Source organism: Crinia signifera, chromosome 1 (genome assembly GCF_055691185.1).
Source record: "Crinia signifera chromosome 1, ASM5569118v1, whole genome shotgun sequence".
Lineage (NCBI taxonomy): Eukaryota > Metazoa > Chordata > Amphibia > Anura > Myobatrachidae > Crinia > Crinia signifera.
This window is the reverse complement of record NC_139217.1, coordinates 480,785,853-480,807,927: the sequence shown is the minus strand read 5'-3', so window position 1 is coordinate 480,807,927 and position 22,075 is coordinate 480,785,853. Positions and strand designations below refer to the sequence as shown.

Genomic DNA, 22,075 nt, shown 5'->3' with positions numbered 1-22,075 from the left:
ACACCTATGTTTTACACATTCGTATTTTCAGGATTTACTATCCCAAAAATATAGGGCTCCGCTGACTTTTAAAAACCAGCCCCAGGCACTAGGGGCCGGGGCTTGTTCCCAAACTACTGGGGACAAAGTGAATAGGGGTTCCCTGTATTTTAAGAACCAGCCCCACGCCCAACCAGCCAGCAGGGTAATGCCACAGCCGGGGGGAGACTTTTTATACAATTCCTCCCGGCTGAAGCCTGGTGCTGTCCCCGGTACCCCTGGGCATTGGGTACCGGGTTGATTAAAGTGGTAAAAAATAGAATGAAAAACTATTGTCTAATACTGTGGAACTATCACAATATCTGGAATATATATATATATGATGTAGTGCAGGACGGTGTGTGTATGATTGATTTGCAGTGCAGCAGAGTGTGTGTATTGGGGGATGTAGTGCAGGACGGTGTGTGTGTGTGAATGATTTGCAGTGCAGCACAGTGTGTGTATTGGGGGATGTAGTGCAGGACGGTGTGTGTGTGAATGATTTGCAGTGCAGCAGAGTGTGTGTATTGGGGGATGTAGTGCAGGACGGTGTGTGTGAATGATTTGCAGTGCAGCACAGTGTGTATTGGGGGATGTAGTGCAGGACGGTGTGTGTATGATTGATTTGCAGTGCAGCACAGTGTGTGTATTGGGGGATGTAGTGCAGGACGGTGTGTGTATGATTGATTTGCAGTGCAGCAGAGTGTGTGTATTGGGGGATGTAGTGCAGGACGGTGTGTGTGTGTGTGTGTGTGTGTGTGAATGATTTGCAGTGCAGCACAGTGTGTGTATTGGGGGATGTAGTGCAGTACGGTGTGTGTGTATGATTGATTTGCAGTGCAGCACAGTGTGTGTATTGGGGGATGTAGTGCAGGACGGTGTGTGTATGATTGATTTGCAGTGCAGCACAGTGTGTGTATTGGGGGATGTAGTGCAGGACGGTGTGTGTAGGACGGTGTGTGTATGATTGATTTGCAGTGCAGCACAGTGTGCGTATTGGGGGATGTAGTGCAGGACGGTGTGTGTATGATTGATTTGCAGTGCAGCAGAGTGTGTGTATTGGGGGATGTAGTGCAGGACGGTGTGTGTATGATTGATTTGCAGTGCAGCACATTGTGTGTATTGGGGGATGTAGTGCAGGACGGTGTGTGTGTGTGTGAATGATTTGCAGTGCAGCAGAGTGTGTGTATTGGGGGATGTAGTGCAGGACGGTGTGTGTGTGAATGATTTGCAGTGCAGCACAGTGTGTGTATTGGGGGATGTAGTGCAGGACGGTGTGTGTGTGAATGATTTGCAGTGCAGCACAGTGTGTGCAGGAGCTTAGTGTAGAGGAGCAGATTATGGGGGAAATTTACTAAGCCACAATCATAAAAATCGGTGTATTCGTATATAGACATACACCTATGTTTTACACATTCGTATTTTCAGGATTTACTATCCCAAAAATATAGGGCTCCGCTGACTTTTAAAAACCAGCCCCAGGCACTAGGGGCCGGGGCTTGTTCCCAAACTACGGGGGACAAAGTGAATAGGGGTTCCCCGTATTTTAAGAACCAGCCCCACGCCCAACCAGCCAGCAGGGTAATGCCACAGCCGGGGGGAGACTTTTTATACAATTCCTCCCGGCTGAAGCCTGGTGCTGTCCCCGGTACCCCTGGGCATTGGGTACCGGGTTGATTAAAGTGGTAAAAAATAGAATGAAAAACTATTGTCTAATACTGTGGAACTATGAGTCCCAGCAAGCCTCCCCCACATGCTGGGACTTGGAGAACCACAAGTCTCAACATGCGGGGCATTAAAGGGCCCGCTGGAACTTGTAGTTCCACAGTAATAGAAATAGTTAAATAAACACACTGACACACATGAAAAATAAAACTTTAATACATCCAAAGCCCACACATACTGATACTTACCTTTCTTGAGCCCGTAGGTAGCCCTGGGTCCGGTGTCCTGTGGTCCGGGGTCTGATTAATAGGAATCAATACGACATCGGGGATTACAATCAGTCGTATATGACTGCTTTGTAAATGATCCCCTCCTGAACAGGAATTTGCATGCGGCTGAAACAGCCGTATACAGTCGTATTCATTCGTATTAAGATTCGTATTCGTAGTAAATTTCCCCCAATGTGTGTAGGATTATGTTATACAGCACAGTGTGTATGAGGGGGATTTAGTGCAGCACATTGTGTGTGTGTGTGGCTAATGCAGTCTAGCAGGGGGGTGTAGTGCAGCACAGTGTGTGCAGGAGAGGGATGCAGTGCAGCACAGAGTGTGTGTGTGTTTGGTGATGTAATGCAGCACAGTGTGTGTATCAGAATGATGTAGTGCAGCACAGTTTGGGAATAAGAGGATGTAGTGCAGCACAGTGTGTGCATGAGGGGATGTAGTGCAGCACAGTGTGTGTGTGTGTGTGTGTGATGGTGATGTGTAGTGCAACACTGTGTGTGTGTGTGTGTGTGTGTGTGTGTGTGTGTGTGTGGAGGGGGAGGATGTAGTACAACACAGTGTGTGTATGGGGATGTAATACAGCACAGTGTGTGTGTGTGTGTGTGTGTGTGTGTGTGGTATGTAGTGTAGCACAATGTGTGTAAATGTACAGTAGGAGGGGAATGTATTACTGCACAGTATGTGTGTATGGGGATGAAGTGCAGCACAGTGTGTGTGTGTGTGTGTGTGTGTGTATGGTGGATGTAGTGCAGCACAGTGTGTATGTAGGGGCGGGATGTAGTACTCCACTGTGTGTGTATGGTTATGAAGTTCAGCACAGTTTGTGTATATGGGCGATGTAATGCAGCACAGGGTTGGTGTATGTAGGAGTGGGATGTAGTACAGCACAGGGTTTCTGTGTGTGTGTGTGTGTGTGTGTGTGTGTGTGTGATGGGGATGTAGTGCAGCACAGTGTGTGTGTATAGGGTTGGAGTGCAGCACAGTGTGTGTATATGGAGGATGTAGTGCAGCACAGTGTGTGTATATGGGGATACAATGCAGAAAAGTAAGTGTGTGTGTGTGTGTGTGTGTGTGTGTGTGTGTGTGTATGAGGATGAAGTGCAGCACAGTGTGTGTGTGTGTGTGTGTGTGTGTGTGTGTGTGTACATGGGGGATGTAGTGCAGCACATGGTGGGTATATAGGAGATGTAGGGTAGCACAGGGTGTGTGTATGTAGGAGGGGGATGTAATGCAGCACATTGTATGTATGGGATAATGTAGTGCAGCACAGAGTATGCATGAGGGGGATGTAATGCAGCACAGTGTGTATATGGGGGATGTAGTGCAGAACAGTATGTGTATATGGGGGATGTAGTGCAGTGTGTGTGTGTGTGTGTGTGTGTGTGTGTAGGAGGGGGTTGTAGTGCAGCACAGTGTGTAGGAGGGGGTAGAGTAACTGTATATGGCAGATGTAGTGCAGCACTGTGTGTATATATGGGGGATGTAGTGCAGCACAGTGTGTGTATGGGTATGATGTAGGGCAGCACAGTGTGTGCATATGGGGAATGTAATGCAGCACAGTGGGTATGTAGGAGGGGGATGTAATACTGCACAGTTAGTGTATGGCAATGAAGTGCAGAACAGTGTGTGTATGGGGATGATGTAGAGCAGCACAGTGTATGCATGAGTTGGATGAAGTGCAACACAGTGAGTATATGGGGAACGTAGTACTGCACAGTGTGTGTATATGGGGGATGTAGTGCAGCACAGTGTGTTTGGGGGAGTAGTGCAGCATAGGGTGTGTGCATATAGGAGGGGGATGTAGTGCAGCACATTGTGTGTATAGGGATGATGTAGTGCAGCACATTTTATGTATGAGGATGATGTTGTGCAGCACATTGAGTATATGGGGGATGTAGGGCAGCAAGAGTGTGTCTATGGGGGATGTAGTGCAGCAAGTGTGTGTATAATGGTGATGTAGTGCATCACACTGTATGCATGAGGGGGATGTAGTGCAGCACAGTGTATGCATGAGGGGTTGTAGTGCAGCAGTGTGTGTACAAGGGGATGTAGTGCAGCACAGTGTGTGTGTGTGTGTGTGTGTGTGTGTGTGTATGGGGATGATGTAGTGCCACACAGTGTATGCATGAGGGGATGTAGTGCAGCACAATGTGTGTGTATGGGGATAATATAGTGCAGCAAAGTGTATACATGGGGGTGTAGTATAGCACTGTATGTGTGAGAGGGGGTGTAGTGCAGCACATGGTGTGCGAGGGGGTATAGTGCAGCACAGTGTGTGCATGAGGGGGATGTAGTGCAGCACAGTGTGTATGAGGGGGATATAGTGCAGCACAGATTGTGCATGAGGAGGTATAGTGCAGCACAGTTGGAGGGTAATGTAGGGAAGCACTGTGTGTAGGAGGGGGATGCAGTGCAGCACAGTATATGTATGAGGGTTATGCAATGCAACACAGTGTGTGTGTGTAAGAGGGGATATAGGGCAGCACAGTGTGTGTAGGAGGGGGATGTAGTGCAGCACATAGTGTGGGTGTGTAGCAGGGGGGATATAGTGCAGCACAGTGTGTGTAGGCGGGGGATATAGGGCAGCACAGTGTGTGTATAGGAGGGGGATGCAGAGCATCACACTGTGTGTATAGGAGGAGAATGTAGTGCAGTACAGTGTGCGTAGGTGGGGGATGTAGGGCAGCACAGTGTTTGAATAGGAGGGGGATGTAGGGCAGCACAGTGTGCATAGGAGGGTAATGTAGGGAAGCACAGTGTGTAGGAGGGGGTGTAGGGCAGCACAGTGTGTATAGGAGGGGATGCGGTGCAGCACAGTGTGTATATGAGGGTGATGTAGTGCAGCACAGTTTGTAGGAGGATGTAGTGCTGCACAGTGTGTGTAGGAGGGGGATATAGGGCAGCACAGTGTGTGTATAGGAGGGGGATGCAGAGCATCACACTGTGTGTATAGGAGGGGAATGTAGTGCAGTACAGTGTGCGTAGGTGGGGGATGTAGGGCAGCACAGTGTTTGTATAGGAGGGGGATGTAGGGCAGCACAGTGTGCATAGGAGGGTAATGTAGGGAAGCACAGTGTGTAGGAGGGGTTGTAGGGCAGCACAGTGTGTATAGGAGGGGGATGCGGTGCAGCACAGTGTGTATATGAGGGTGATGTAGTGCAGCCAGTTTGTAGGTGGATGTAGTGCAGCACAGTGTGTGTAGGGGGGATGCGGTGCAGCACAGTATATGAGGGTGATGTAGTGTAGCACAGTTTGTAGGAGGATGTAGTGCAGCACAGTGTGTGTGTGTGATAAAGTGCAGCATGGAGTGTGGGTGTGTAGGAGGAGCAGCACTGTATCAGCACACATTGTGTATCAGGGTGATGTAATGCAGGATAATGAGTGTATGAACCGTAGCAGTCTTGCTGTTTATGTGTGACAGTCTCACTCTGTCCTAGAGAGGTTCCAGCTATGGTTCTCTGATGACAGCCCATGGAAAATATCAGATATTCGCCAATACTGGACACTTTAAGGTGACGTTTCTGACTCTCTCTCTCTCTCTGTATGTATCTCAGTATGTCTCTTATTTACATGTCTGACTGTCTCATCTACTCTTTCTCCTCTGTAGGGTAACGTGGTCGCCATCAAACATGTCAATAAGAAACGCATTGAACTGACTAGACAGGTTCTGTTTGAGCTGAAACACGTGAGTATGACATACAGTAATGTTGGTTCAGGGACTGGCTGGTAACCCTGGGGGGGGGGTGGGCAGACACAAACACATCTCCTGCTCCTCTACCAGTACACCTCCCGCTCCTCTACCAGCACAACTCCTGCTCCTCTACCAGCAAATCCTCCTGCTCCTCTACCAGCACACCTCCCGCTCCTCTACCAGCACACCTCCTGCTCTTCTACCAGCACAACTCCTGCTCCTCTACCAGCAAATCCCCCTGCTCCTCTACCAGCACACCTCCTGCTCTTCTACCAGCACACCTCCTGCTCCTCTACCAGCACACCCCCTGCTCCTCTACCAGCACACCTCCCGCTCCTCTACCAGCACCATGTGCCACTATTAGGCAATCAGAATCCACCATGTGCCACTATTGGGCCATCAGACTCCACCACAAGCCACTATTAGGCCATCCTCCACTATTAGACTCCTCCACGTGCCACTGTTAGGCCATCAGACTCCACCATGTGCCACTATTAGGCCATCAGACTCCACCATGTGCCACTATCAGGCCATTAGACTCCTTGATGTGCCACTATTGGGCCATCAGAATCCACCACAGGCCACTATTGAGCCATCAGACTCCACCACGTGCCACTATTACGCCGTCAGACTCCTCCATGTGCCACTATTAGGCCATCAGACTCCTCCACATGCCACTATTAGGCCATCAGACTCCACCATGTGCCACTATTAGGCCATCAGACTCCTCTACGTGCCACTGTTAGGCCATCAGACTCCACCACATGCCACTATTAGTCCATCCGACTCCACCACATGACACTATTAGGCCATCAGACTCCACCATGTGCCGCCATTGGGCCATCCCACTCCTCCATGTGCCACTATTGGGCCATCAGACTCCTCCATGTGCCACTATTAGGCCATCAGAATCCACCAGGTACCACTATTTGGCCATCAGACTCCACCACAAGCCACTATTACGCCATAAGACTCCACCACGTGCCACTATTAGGCCATCAGACTCCTCCACGTGCCACTATTAGGCCATCAGACTCCTCCATGTGCCACTATTGGGCCATCAGAATCCACCACAGGCCACTATTGAGCCACCAGACTCCACCACATGCCAGTATTAGGCCATCAGACTCCACCACATGCCAATTAGGCCATCAGACTCCTCCACGTGCCACTGTTAGGCCATCAAACTTCTCCAGGTGCCACTGTTAGGCCATCAGACTCCTCCACGTGCAACTATTGGGCTATCAGAATCCACCACAGGCCACTATTTAGCCATCAGACTCCACCACGTGCCACTATCAGGCCATCAGACTCCTCCATGTGCCAATAATAGGCCATGCGACTGCACCACATGACACTATTAGGCCATCAGACTGCACCACGTGCCATCATTGGCCAATCCCACTCCTCCATATGCCACTATTGGTCCATCAGACTCCTCCATGTGCCACTATTAGGCCATCAGAATCCACCATTGGGCCATCAGACTCCACCACAAGCCACTATTAGGCCATCAGACTCCACCACAAGCCACTATTAGGCCATCAGACTCCTTTATGTGCCACTATTAGGCCATCAGACTCCTCCATGTGCCACTATTGGGCCATCAGAGTCCACCACAGGCCACTATTGAGCCATCAGACTCCACCACATGCCACTATTAGGCCATCAGACTCCACTACATGCCAATTAGGCCATCAGACTCCTTCACGTGCCACTATTGGGCCACCCCACTCCACCACATGCCACTATTAGGCCATCAGACTCCACCACGTGCCACTATTGGGCCACCCCACTCCATCACATGCCACTATTAGGCCATCAGAATCCTCCACTTGGCACTAATAGGCCACCTGACTACACCACGTGCCACTATTGGGCCATCCCACTCCACAAGCCACTTATAGGCCATCCGACTCCTCCACGTGCCACTATTAGGCCATCAGAATCCTCCACTTGGCACTAATAGGCCACCTGACTACACCACGTGCCACTATTGGGCCATCCCACTCCACAAGCCACTTATAGGCCATCCTACTCCTACACATGCCACTATTAGGCAATCCGACTCCTCCACGTGCCACTATTAGGCCATCTGACTACTCCATGTGCCACTATTAGGCCACCAGACTACTCCATGTGCCACTATTAGGCCATCAGACTCTACCACCTGACACTATTAGGCCATCAAACTCCTCCACATGCCACTATGAGGCCATCAGACTCCACCACTTTCCACTATTAGGCCATCAGACTCCACCACATGCCACTATGAGGCCATCAGACTCCCCCACATGTCACTATTACACCATAAGAATCCTGCACATACCACTATTAGGCCATCAGACTCCACCATATAACACTATTAGGCCATCAAACTCCAGTACATGAGACTATTAGGCCATCAGACTCTACCACATGACACTATTAGGCCACCAGACTCCACCACGTACCACTAATAGGCGATCAGACTCCTCCACATGCCACTATTAGGCGATCAGACTCCTCCACATGCCACTGTTACGCCATAAGAATCATGCACATGCCACTTTTACGCCATCAGGCTTCCAATATGCCGGGTCGGAGTTTGTACAGAGCTGCAACCCAGGTTTGTGACCCTTGTACACACGCTTCCCTGTCTGTCATGATGTCTGTGGAGGCAGTTCCCGAGCCAGCTGATACATTGAGCCGGGCTGAATCTGCCCTGATAAATGTTGGCTCACTGGACCCGGCATATCTGTCAGTATCCTGTACACACTCCTGAGCTACTTCAGGTGGTGTAGAAGTGGTATGACACATGCTGACACGCAGACGCTGACACACAGACACGGGGACCCCATTATATTGTACTCCAGCTGCAGCCCTCACCTGTGATATGACAGGGATCATTCACTTCTCATCCATCTTTTCTCCCACAGATGAGAGACGTTCAGTTCAACCATCTGACGCGGTTCCTGGGGGCCTGTATAGACCCTCCCAACATTTGTATTGTGACAGAGTATTGCCCCCGGGGCAGTTTGCAGGTACTGGACATAATATTATATGCAACCCAGAATGTGACGGAAATGTCACCCTGCCTGTGCCCCGCAGTCACCCTGCCTGTGCCCCGCGGTCACCCTGCCTGTGCCCCGCGGTCACCCTGCCTGTGCACCGCTGTCACCCGGCCTGTGCCCCGCTGTCACCCGGCCTGTGCCCCGCGGTCACCCTGCCTGTGCCTCGCGGTCACCCTGCCTGTGCCCCCCGGTCACCCTGCCTGTGCCCCGCGGTCACCCTGCCTGTGCCCCGCGGTCACCCTGCCTGTGCACCGCTGTCACCCTGCCTGTGCACCGCTGTCACCCGGCCTGTGCCCCGCGGTCACCCTGCCTGTGCCCCGCGGTCACCCAGCCTGTGCACCGCTGTCAACCGGCCTGTGCCCCGCTGTCACCCGGCCTGTGCCCCGCGGTCATCCTGCCTGTGCCCCCCGGTCACCCTGCCTGTGCCCCGCGGTCACCCTGCCTGTGCCCCGCGGTCACCCTGCCTGTGTCCCGCTGTCACCCTGCCTGTGCCCCCCGGTCACCCTGCCTCTTCCCCGCGGTGACCCTGCCTGTGCCCCGCTGTCACCCTGCCTCTTCCCCGCGGTCACCCTTCCTGTGCCCCGCGGTCACCCTGCCTCTTCCCCGCGGTCACCCTGCCTGTGCCCCGCGGTCACCCTGCCTGTGCCCCGCGGTCACCCTGCCTGTGCCCCGCGGTCACCCTGCCTGTGCCCCGCGTTCACCCTGCCTGTGCCCTGCGGTCACCCTGCCCGTACCCCGCGGTCACCCTGCCCGTGCCCCGCGTTCACCCTGCCTATGCCCCGCGGTCACCCTACCCCGCTGTCACCCGGCCTGTGCCCCGCGGTCATCCTGCCTGTGCCCCCCGGTCACCCTGGCTGTGCCCCGCGGTCACCCTGCCTGTGCCCCGCGGTCACCCTGCCTGTGTCCCGCTGTCACCCTGCCTGTGCCCCCCGGTCACCCTGCCTCTTCCCCGCGGTGACCCTGCCTGTGCCCCGCTGTCACCCTGCCTCTTCCCCGCGGTCACCCTTCCTGTGCCCCGCGGTCACCCTGCCTCTTCCCCGCGGTCACCCTGCCTGTGCCCCGCGGTCACCCTGCCTGTGCCCCGCGGTCACCCTGCCTGTGCCCCGCGGTCACCCTGCCTGTGCCCCGCGTTCACCCTGCCTGTGCCCTGCGGTCACCCTGCCCGTACCCCGCGGTCACCCTGCCCGTGCCCCGCGTTCACCCTGCCTATGCCCCGCGGTCACCCTACCCCGCGGTCACCCTGCCTGTGCCCCGCGGTCACCCTGCCTGTGCCCTGAGGTCACCCTGCCTGTGCCCCGCGGTCACCCTGCCTCTTCCCCGCGGTCACCCTGCCTGTGCCCCACGGTCACCCTGCCTGTGCCCCGCTGTCACCCTGCCTGTGCCCCGTGGTCACCCTGCCTCTGCCCCGCGGTCACTCTGCCCAGCTGTCACCCTGCCTGTGCCCCGTGGTCACCCTGCCCCGTATCTGGTGTATATATACAGTCACAGCGGGCAGATAGGGGAATCTGGTGTATATATACAGTCACAGCGGGCAGATGAGGGTATCTAGAGTGTATATATACAGTCACAGTGGGCAGATAGGGATATCTGGTGTATATATACAGTCACAGCGGGCAGATAGGGGTATCTGGAGTGTATATATACAGTCACAGCGGGCAGATATGGGTATCTGGTTTATATATACAGTCCCAGCAGGCAGATAGGGGTATCTGGTGTATATACAGTCACAGCAGGCAGATAAGGGTATCTGGTGTACAAATACAGTCAGAGTGGGCAGATAGGGGTATCTGGTGTATATATACAGTCACAGTGGGCAGATATGGGTATCTGGTGTATATATACAGTCACAGCGGGCAGATGAGGGTATCTGGTGTATATATACAGTCACAGTGGGCAGATGGGGTATCTGGTGTATATATACAGTCACAGCAGGCAGATATGGGTATCTGGTGTACAAATACAGTCACAGCGGGCAGATAGGGGTATCTGGTGTATATATACAATCACAGAGGGCAGATAGGGGTATCTGGTGTATATATACAGTCACAGCAAACAAATAGCTGTATCTGGTGTATATATACAGTCACAGCGGGCAGATAGGGGTATCTGGTGTACAAATACAGTCACAGCGGGCAGATAGGGGTATCTGGTGTATATATACAATCACAGAGGGCAGATAGGGGTATCTGGTGTATATATACAGTCACAGCAAACAAATAGCTGTATCTGGTGTATATATACAGTCACAGTGGGCAGATAGGGGTATCTGGTGTACAAATACAGTCACAGCGGGCAGATAGGGGTATCTGGTGTATATATACAGTCACAGCGGGCAGATAGGGGTGTCTGGTGTATATATACAGTCACAGTGGGCAGATATGGGTATCTGGTGTATATATTCAGTCACAGCGGGCAGATAGGGGTATCTGGTGTGTATATATACAGTCACAGCGGGCAGGTGGGGGTATCTGGTGTATATATACAGTCACAGCGGGCAGGTGGAGTATCTGGTGTATATATACAGTCACAGCGGACAGATGAGGGTATCTGGTGTATATATACAGTCACAGCGGGCAGATACGGGTATCTGGTGTATATATACAGTCACAGCGGGCAGGTGGGGTATCTGGTGTATATATACAGTCACAGCGGGCAGATGAGGGTATCTGGTGTATATATACAGTCTCAGCGGGCAGGTGGGGTATCTGGTGTATATATACAGTCACAGCGGGCAGATGGGGGTATCTGGTGTATATATACAGTCACAGCGGGCAGATAAGGGTATCTGGTGTATATATACAGTCACAGCGGGCAGATAAGGGTATCTGGTGTATATATACAGTCACAGCGGGCAGGTGGGGTATCTGGTGTATATATACAGTCACAGCGGGCAGATAAGGGTATCTGGTGTATATATACAGTCACAGCGGGCAGGTGGGGGTATCTGGTGTATATATACAGTCACAGCGGGCAGATAGGGGTATCTGGTGTATATATACAGTCACAGCGGGCAGATAGGGGTATCTGGTGTATATATACAGTCACAGCGGGCAGGTGGGGTATCTGGTGTATATATATACAGTCACAGCGGGCAGATAAGGGTATCTGGTGTATATATACAGTCACAGCGGGCAGGTGGGGGTATCTGGTGTATATATACAGTCACAGCGGGCAGATAGGGGTATCTGGTGTATATATACAGTCACAGCGGGCAGATAGGGGTATCTGGTGTATATATACAGTCACAGCGGGCAGATGAGGGTATCTGGTGTATATATACAGTCACAGCGGGCAGATAGGGGTATCTGGTGTATATGTATATAGTCACAGCGGGCAGGTGGGGGTATCTGGTGTATGTATACAGTCACAGCGGGCAGATGGGGGTATCTGGTGTATATATACAGTCACAGCGGGCAGATAGGGGTATCTGGTGTATATATACAGTCACAGCGGGCAGATGGGGTATCTGGTGTATATATACAGTCACAGCGGGCAGATAAGGGTATCTGGTGTATATATACAGTCACAGCGGGCAGATGAGGGTATCTGCTATATATACAGTCACAGCGGGCAGATAGGGTATCTGGTGTATATATACAGTCACAGCGGGCAGATAAGGGTATCTGGTGTATATATACAGTCACAGCGGGCAGGTGGGGTATCTGGTGTATATATACAGTCACAGCGGGCAGATGGGGGTATCTGGTGTATATATACAGTCACAGTGGGCAGATAAGGGTATCTGGTGTATATATACAGTCACAGCTGGCAGGTGGGGTATCTGGTGTATATATACAGTCACAGCCGGCAGATAGGGGTATCTGGTGTATATATACAGTCACAGCGGGCAGATGGGGTATCTGGTGTATATATACAGTCACAGCGGGCAGATAAGGGTATCTGGTGTATATATACAGTCACAGCGGGCAGATGAGGGTATCTGCTATATATACAGTCACAGCGGGCAGATAGGGTATCTGGTGTATATATACAGTCACAGCGGGCAGATAGGGTATCTGGTGTATATATACAGTCACAGCGGGCAGGTGGGGTATCTGGTGTATATATACAGTCACAGCGGGCAGATGGGGGTATCTGGTGTATATATACAGTCACAGTGGGCAGATAAGGGTATCTGGTGTATATATACAGTCACAGCGGGCAGGTGGGGTATCTGGTGTATATATACAGTCACAGCGGGCAGGTGGGGGTATCTGGTGTATATATACAGTCACAGCGGGCAGATAAGGGTATCTGGTGTATATATACAGTCACATCGGGCAGATAGGGTATCTGGTGTATATATACAGTCACAGCGGGCAGGTGGGGGTATCTGGTGTATATATACAGTCACAGCGGGCAGATAAGGGTATCTGGTGTATATATACAGTCACAGCGGGCAGGTGGGGGTATCTGGTGTATATATACAGTAACAGCGGGCAGATAGGGGTATCTGGTGTATATATACAGTCACAGCGGGCAGATAAGGGTATCTGGTGTATATATACAGTCACATCGGGCAGATAGGGTATCTGGTGTATATATACAGTCACAGCGGGCAGATAAGGGTATCTGGTGTATATATACAGTCACAGCGGGCAGATAAGGGTATCTGGTGTATATATACAGTCACAGCGGGCAGGTGGGGTATCTGGTGTATATATACAGTCACAGCGGGCAGATAAGGGTATCTGGTGTATATATACAGTCACAGCGGGCAGGTGGGGGTATCTGGTGTATATATACAGTCACAGCGGGCAGATAGGGGTATCTGGTGTATATATACAGTCACAGAGGGCAGATAGGGGTATCTGGTGTATATATACAGTCACAGCGGGCAGATAAGGGTATCTGGTGTATATATACAGTCACAGCGGGCAGGTGGGGGTATCTGGTGTATATATACAGTCACAGCGGGCACATAGGGGTATCTGGTGTATATATACAGTCACAGCGGGCAGATAGGGGTATCTGGTGTATATATACAGTCACAGCGGGCAGATGAGGGTATCTGGTGTATATATACAGTCACAGCGGGCAGATAGGGGTATCTGGTGTATATATAGTCACAGCGGGCAGGTGGGGGTATCTGGTTTATGTATACAGTCACAGCGGGCAGATGGGCGTATCTGGTGTATATATACAGTCACAGCGGGCAGGTGGGGTATCTGGTGTATATATATACAGTCACAGCGGGCAGATAGGGTATCTGGTGTATATATACAGTCACAGCGGGCAGGTGGGGGTATCTGGTGTATATATACAGTCACAGCGGGCAGATAAGGGTATCTGGTGTATATATACAGTCACAGCGGGCAGATGAGGGTATCTGGTGTATATATACAGTCACAGCGGGCAGATAGGGGTATCTGGTGTATATATATATATAGTCACAGCGGGCAGGTGGGGGTATCTGGTGTATGTATACAGTCACAGCGGGCAGATGGGGGTATCTGGTGTATATATACAGTCATAGCGGGCAGGTGGGGTATCTGGTGTATATATACAGTCACAGCGGGCAGATAGGGTATCTGGTGTATATATACAGTCACAGCGGGCAGGTGGGGGTATCTGGTGTATATATACAGTCACAGCGGGCAGATAAGGGTATCTGGTGTATATATACAGTCACAGCGGGCAGGTGGGGTATCTGGTGTATATATACAACCACAGCGGGCAGATGGGGTATCTGGTGTATATATACAGTCACAGCGGGCAGGTGGGGTATCTGGTGTATATATACAGTCACAGCCGGCAGATAGGGGTATCTGGTGTATATATACAGTCACAGCGGGCAGATGGGGTATCTGGTGTATATATACAGTCACAGCCGGCAGATAAGGGTATCTGGTGTATATATACAGTCACAGCGGGCAGATGAGGGTATCTGCTATATATACAGTCACAGCGGGCAGATAGGGTATCTGGTGTATATATACAGTCACAGCGGGCAGATAAGGTATCTGGTGTGTATATATACAGTCACAGCGGGCAGGTGGGGTATCTGGTGTATATATACAGTCACAGCGGGCAGATGGGGGTATCTGGTGTATATATACAGTCACAGTGGGCAGATAAGGGTATCTGGTGTATATATACAGTCACAGCGGGCAGGTGGGGTATCTGGTGTATATATACAGTAGGGCGGAGTGAAAAAACTGAAATTGAGAAATTCAAAATCGGCTAGTGTGGAAAAGTTGTGACTTGACTTGAATAAGAAACGTGCAAAAGCATTTTGATCTGAGTCAAAATCTTCTGTTCTGGCAAGAGGCCTGAAGTTTCACTTTTTTGGTGAAAATGACGAAAACTATGAAGATGCTCCGATCTAGTTAAAATTATGTCAGGATGTCTTATGGTGGTTCATTAATATACTTTAGCATAGTAAAAGAGAGTACGAGCTTGTCCTAGTGCAAAGTGAATGACTTTGGTGGGAGAAAAAATCCCTAATAATTGACCCATTTTCATATTCACAATTGTGAATATTGTGTGTTTTCTCCTGAACGTGTTTATAATAGAAGAAGCACAAATACTCTAAATGGAATTTCGGTGACACTGTGTGAAATATAACACTGCATAATAGCCCTTAATCAGACCTGATCCCAGTACAAATTTGCTCTCAAAATGGGCAAAACAAATGCTGCATTGCAGGTGGGGCAGATGTAACGTGCTGAGAGAGTTAAATTTGGGTGGGGTGTGTTGAAACTGAAATCTAAATTACAGTGTAAAAATAATGCAGCCGGTATTTACCTTGCACAGAAACAAAATAACTCACACAAATCTAAAGGTGGCCATACATCTACAGATCGATTGTCAGATTGGGCCGGTTGGAACAAACAGCTGGTAATATCTGAATGACAGTTTTTCAGCATTTCAAAGCAAATGGTCAACTGTCATTTGCTCTCATCTTTTACCAGGATTTTGTTCCAACCAGACAGATCGGACAATAAATCTGTAGATGTATGGCCACCTTAAATCTCTCTGCACATGTTACATCTGCCCCACCTGCAGTCCAGCATTTTTTTGCCCATTTTGAGAACAAATTTGTACTGCGATCAGGTCTGATTAAGGGCCATTATGCAGTGTTATATTTCACACAGTGTCACTGAAATACATGAAATTGGATTTATGCTGCTCTCTTTGCAGTGCATATACAAAGATAGACAATCCTGTGTATATAAATAAGAAATAACTGTTGCAGTCTGTTATTGAAAAACAGTAACTGTTACAATAAGTATTACAAGTAACAGTGTAAACTGTCTAATGTATCATTTTACATATCACTTCTGTTTATTGACAGAAAAACAGTGTTGCATCCCCTATACTGGGAACATGATTGGGCTGCATTACAGCATATAATTATGCCAAAGATAAGCCAATATATTAACTGTTAAATACGTTGAAGTGTATTATGATGTAATAAATTGTAAGCTTGCAGCAGGGCCCTCTAACCCCCAAGTCTGTCTGTCATTACCCAGTTTGTTTTATCACTGTCTACTGTTGTAAAGCGTAAAGGAATCTGCTGCGCTATATAAGACACTGTAACGGAATCTGCTGCGCTATATAAGACACTGTAACAGAATCTGCTGCGCTATATAAGACGCTGTAACGGAATCTGCTGCGCTGTATAAGACGCTGTAACGGAATCTGCTGCGCTATATAAGACACTGTAACGGAATCTGCTGAGCTATATAAGAAACTGTAAATAAATAAACAAATACATCTAATGTTTAGGGGAAAAAAACAAGAACATTGATTCAAAAAATAACAGGTTAATCATTCTATGAGTGGTGTCCAGCAGTACATATATGCCAATCACTGTGTTCATTTCTAGGCAGCAGGGCCGTCTTAACAGCAGTGTGGGCACCTGGGCAAAGCAATGCACTGGGGCCCTTACCCATGCTCCCCTCCTAGGGGTGGGGAGATGCTATCAGCAGCAGCTTTGATGTCCCACGGGTGGCAGGGGGTGCTCTATCTTCCATTCAACATGTAGGACCTGGAACAGTAACTTCTGCTAATTACTCCATTACTGCACAGGTGGTGGGAGGGTGAACACTAACGTGTGGAAGGGGGCACTGAGCTGTATGAAGGGTCCCTTGTAAATGACTTCCAGGGAGGTAGGGGGTGTTTTATACACAGGGGACGGTTGGATAATGGAGTGGGCTTAATATTCGTCATTTACGGTGGAAGGGCAGCTTGTTTGACTGCATATATCGCCATTATCTGGAAATAGATTTCCTAGCCTAGTATAAAAACCTAGAGTCCCAACTTTCAGGAGGTGCTGGGAACTTGGGGATCAGAGATCAGGAGCCAGAGCAATCCATTGACAAAAATATAAAACTACACCAGACGTTTGGAGCTGGAGCAGGGACCGGCTGCTTGAAGTCTGATATCTCTGGTTCTGGGCATGATAGAGACAAGCCGCTAGTGTTGACAGAAAGGAGAGAGTCCCAGCTTTTGGAATATACTCTCAGAAAAACTCTAAGGGTGAGATTTAATAGGATGAGAGATTCAGAAAGTGAGAGATTTGGTAAGAAATCTCCAGTTTTTTTAAAGTGGCAATCATTTACACTGCACAATCAAACTGGTTTTGCAGTGTAAATGATTGCCGCTTTAAAAAAACTGGAGATTTCTCACCAAATCTCTCACTTTCTGGAACTCTCATCCTATTAAATCTCAGGTCAGAGAGAACCTGAGAAATATGACTGGGAATTGCAATTAACAGGTCGGATGTGGACTGCTGCTTTGAAGTTGGATATCTGCAGTTCCCCAGGGCCGATTTTCAAAATTTTGGTATCCCTGGAAAAAGGGGATCCTCAGCTATCAACATACAGCCCTTATACGCCGGGGGCCCCTGGGCAAGTGCCCATTAAGCCCATACAAAAAGACAGCCCTGCTAGGCAGGATTGATCAGCAATACTTATTACAGCATAATGCACTTTAATGTATTTAACTGTTAATATATTGGCTTATCTTTGGCATAATTATATGCTGTAATGCAGCTGCAGGTGGGGCAGATGTAACATGTGCAGAGGGAGTTAATGTGGCCATACATCTACAGATTTATTGTCCGATCTGTCTGTTTGGAACAAAATACTGGTAATGGATGAGAGCACTTTGCTTTGAAATGCTGGAAAACTGCCAAAAACTGTCATTCAGATATTACCAGGTATTTGTTCCAACCAGCCAGATCTGACAATCGATCTGTAGATGTATGGCCACCTTTAGATTTGTGTTGAGTTATTTTGTTTCTGTGCAGGGTAAATACCTGCTGCAATTTAGATTTCAGTTTCTACACACCCCACCCAAATTTAACTCTCTCAGCACGTTACATCTGCCCCACCTGCAATGCAGCATTTGTTTTGCCCATTTTGAGAACAAACTTGTACTGCGATCAGGTCTGATTAAGGGCTATTATGCAGTGTTATATTTCACACAGTGTCAATGAAATTCCATTTAGAGTATTTGTGCTTCTTCTATTATAAACACGTTCAGGAGAAAACACGCAATATTCACAATTGTGACCATGAAAATGGGTCAATTATTAGGGATTTTTGCTCCCGCCAGTCAGTCACTTTGCACTAGGACAAGCTCGTACTGTTTTTTACTATGCTAAAGTATATTAATGAACCGCTCTAAGACATCCTGACATAATTATAACTAGATTGGAGCATCTTCATAGGTTTCGTCATTTTCACCTAAAAAGTGAAACTTTAGGCCTCTTGCCAGAACAGAAGATGTTGACTCAGATCAAAATGCTTTTGCACGTTTCTAATTCAGGTCAAGTCACAACTTTCCCACACTAGCCGATTTTGAATTTCTCAATTTCATTTTTTTCACTCCGCCCTAATATACAGTCACAGCGGGCAGGTGGGGGTATCTGGTGTATATATACAGTCACAGCGGGCAGATAAGGGTATCTGGTGTATATATACAGTCACATCGGGCAGATAGGGGTATCTGGTGTATATATACAGTCACAGCGGGCAGGTGGGGGTATCTGGTGTATATATACAGTCACAGCGGGCAGATAAGGGTATCTGGTGTATATATACAGTCACAGCGGGCAGATAAGGGTATCTGGTGTATATATATACAGTCACAGCGGGCAGGTGGGGTATCTGGTGTATATATACAGTCACAGCGGGCAGATAAGGGTATCTGGTGTATATATACAGTCACAGCGGGCAGGTGGGGGTATCTGGTGTATATATACAGTCACAGCGGGCAGATAGGGGTATCTGGTGTATATATACAGTCACAGCGGGCAGATAGGGGTATCTGGTGTATATATACAGTCACAGCGGGCAGATAAGGGTATCTGGTGTATATATACAGTCACAGCGGGCAGGTGGGGGTATCTGGTGTATATATACAGTAACAGCGGGCAGATAGGGGTATCTGGTGTATATATACAGTCACAGCGGGCAGATAAGGGTATCTGGTGTATATATACAGTCACATCGGGCAGATAGGGTATCTGGTGTATATATACAGTCACAGCGGGCAGATAAGGGTATCTGGTGTATATATACAGTCACAGCGGGCAGATAAGGGTATCTGGTGTATATATATACAGTCACAGCGGGCAGGTGGGGTATCTGGTGTATATATACAGTCACAGCGGGCAGATAAGGGTATCTGGTGTATATATACAGTCACAGCGGGCAGGTGGGGGTATCTGGTGTATATATACAGTCACAGCGGGCAGATAGGGGTATCTGGTGAAAATATACAGTCACAGCGGGCAGATAGGGGTATCTGGTGTATATATACAGTCACAGCGGGCAGATAAGGGTATCTGGTGTATATATACAGTCACAGCGGGCAGGTGGGGGTATCTGGTGTATATATACAGTCACAGCGGGCACATAGGGGTATCTGGTGTATATATACAGTCACAGCGGGCAGATAGGGGTATCTGGTGTATATATACAGTCACAGCGGGCAGATGAGGGTATCTGGTGTATATATACAGTCACAGCGGGCAGATAGGGGTATCTGGTGTATATATATATAGTCACAGCGGGCAGGTGGGGGTATCTGGTTTATGTATACAGTCACAGCGGGCAGATGGGCGTATCTGGTGTATATATACAGTCACAGCGGGCAGGTGGGGTATCTGGTGTATATATATACAGTCACAGCGGGCAGATAGGGTATCTGGTGTATATATACAGTCACAGCGGGCAGGTGGGGGTATCTGGTGTATATATACAGTCACAGCGGGCAGATAAGGGTATCTGGTGTATATATATACAGTCACAGCGGGCAGATGAGGGTATCTGGTGTATATATACAGTCACAGCGGGCAGATAGGGGTATCTGGTGTATATATATATAGTCACAGCGGGCAGGTGGGGGTATCTGGTGTATGTATACAGTCACAGCGGGCAGATGGGGGTATCTGGTGTATATATACAGTCATAGCGGGCAGGTGGGGTATCTGGTGTATATATACAGTCACAGTGGGCAGATAGGGTATCTGGTGTATATATACAGTCACAGCGGGCAGGTGGGGGTATCTGGTGTGTATATATACAGTCACAGCGGGCAGATAAGGGTATCTGGTGTATATATACAGTCACAGCGGGCAGGTGGGGTATCTGGTGTATATATACAACCACAGCGGGCAGATGGGGTATCTGGTGTATATATACAGTCACAGCGGGCAGGTGGGGTATCTGGTGTATATATACAGTCACAGCGGGCAGATAGGGGTATCTGGTGTATATATACAGTCACAGCGGGCAGATGGGGTATCTGGTGTATATATACAGTCACAGCGGGCAGATAAGGGTATCTGGTGTATATATACAGTCACAGCGGGCAGATGAGGGTATCTGCTATATATACAGTCACAGCGGGCAGATAGGGTATCTGGTGTATATATACAGTCACAGCGGGCAGATAGGGTATCTGGTGTATATATACAGTCACAGCGGGCAGGTGGGGTATCTGGTGTATATATACAGTCACAGCGGGCAGATGGGGGTATCTGGTGTATATATACAGTCACAGCGGGCAGATAAGGGTATCTGGTGTATATATACAGTCACAGCGGGCAGGTGGGGTATCTGGTGTATATGTACAGTCACAGCGGGCAGATAGGGGTATCTGGTGTATATATACAGTCACAGCGGGCAGATGGGGTATCTGGTGTATATATACAGTCACAGCGGGCAGATAAGGGTATCTGGTGTATAAATACAGTCACAGCGGGCAGATGAGGGTATCTGCTATATATACAGTCACAGCGGGCAGATACGGGTATCTGGTGTATATATACAGTCACAGCGGGCAGGTGGGGTATCTGGTGTATATATACAGTCACAGCGGGCAGGTGGGGTATCTGGTGTATATATACAGTCACAGCGGGCAGGTGGGGGTATCTGGTGTATATATACAGTCACAGCGGGCAGGTGGGGTATCTGGTGTATATAATCCTGAGTGGTTTCCGCTTCGCAGGACATCTTGGAGAACGACAGCATTAATCTGGATTGGATGTTCCGCCACTCGCTGATAAATGACATTGTGAAGGTGAGTGATCTTTAGGATTACACCTATGCTGTAATGTGCCAGTTGCTGGCGATGCCAGTTATTACCGGTCATGGTGTTCCCTGGCCATGCAGATGATCCGGTGCTGTGTCTGTAATGGGCATCTCTCTACTACATTTCCCTCCTGCTGCATACACAGATGCCCCCACTCCCGGAAGCTGGGATTGGGGTCACCGGCGGCTCACGGGGTATCAGCTGCGACTTACCCCCCCCCCTTGGAGAATTTGCTGTAATGAATATGAGATAATGGAAAAGCTCACTGTATATAAGACTCACTGCCGGAGCTATATTGCTACAATCACGCTGGATATATACAGTGTTAGAGGCAAGTGATGGATAGTAAATATGGCCATCAGACCCCTAACCTGTCCCTCTCTCTCCCCCGCAGGGCATGTGCTTCCTGCACCGCAGCATCATTGGTTGCCATGGGAACCTCAAGTCCTCTAACTGCGTGGTGGACAGTCGCTTCGTGCTGAAGATCACAGACTATGGTCTCGCCAGCTTCCGCTCCACCTGTGACGCAGATGATGTCTACGCCTTGTATGCCAGTGGGTGTCTGTCGCCCATTCTGTATACCGTAATATTTGGGGATATTAGAAGGGTGCCCTGTATGGACCAGGCTACAGATGTGTCCATATCCAGCGTTGGCAGCGTGCGAGTCGCAGGAGTGCATATATATATATATATATATATATATATCTATATCAGTACAGGAAGAAGGCACTCCAACAGTCACATCTATACAAAGGGGATATAATGGATTGTACCCTGAGGACGAGGCGGTGACCACATTATACTGATGATGGAGG

The 22,075-nt window shown here is 49.1% G+C and overlaps 1 protein-coding gene across 3 annotated transcripts in view; it reads left to right on the top strand.

Moving 5' to 3' along the window:
* Window positions 1–22,075, top strand: part of NPR2 (natriuretic peptide receptor 2) — a 176,706-nt gene that overhangs the window by 88,050 nt on the left and 66,581 nt on the right. For all 3 annotated transcript variants that reach the window (XM_083155498.1, XM_083155497.1, XM_083155499.1), the window contains 5 exons: window positions 5,405–5,479; window positions 5,575–5,652; window positions 8,577–8,681; window positions 21,177–21,248; window positions 21,655–21,814. In XM_083155498.1, coding sequence (XP_083011624.1) covers window positions 5,405–5,479; window positions 5,575–5,652; window positions 8,577–8,681; window positions 21,177–21,248; window positions 21,655–21,814 — 490 coding nt within the window. The remainder of the gene's footprint in view (window positions 1–5,404; window positions 5,480–5,574; window positions 5,653–8,576; window positions 8,682–21,176; window positions 21,249–21,654; window positions 21,815–22,075) is intronic.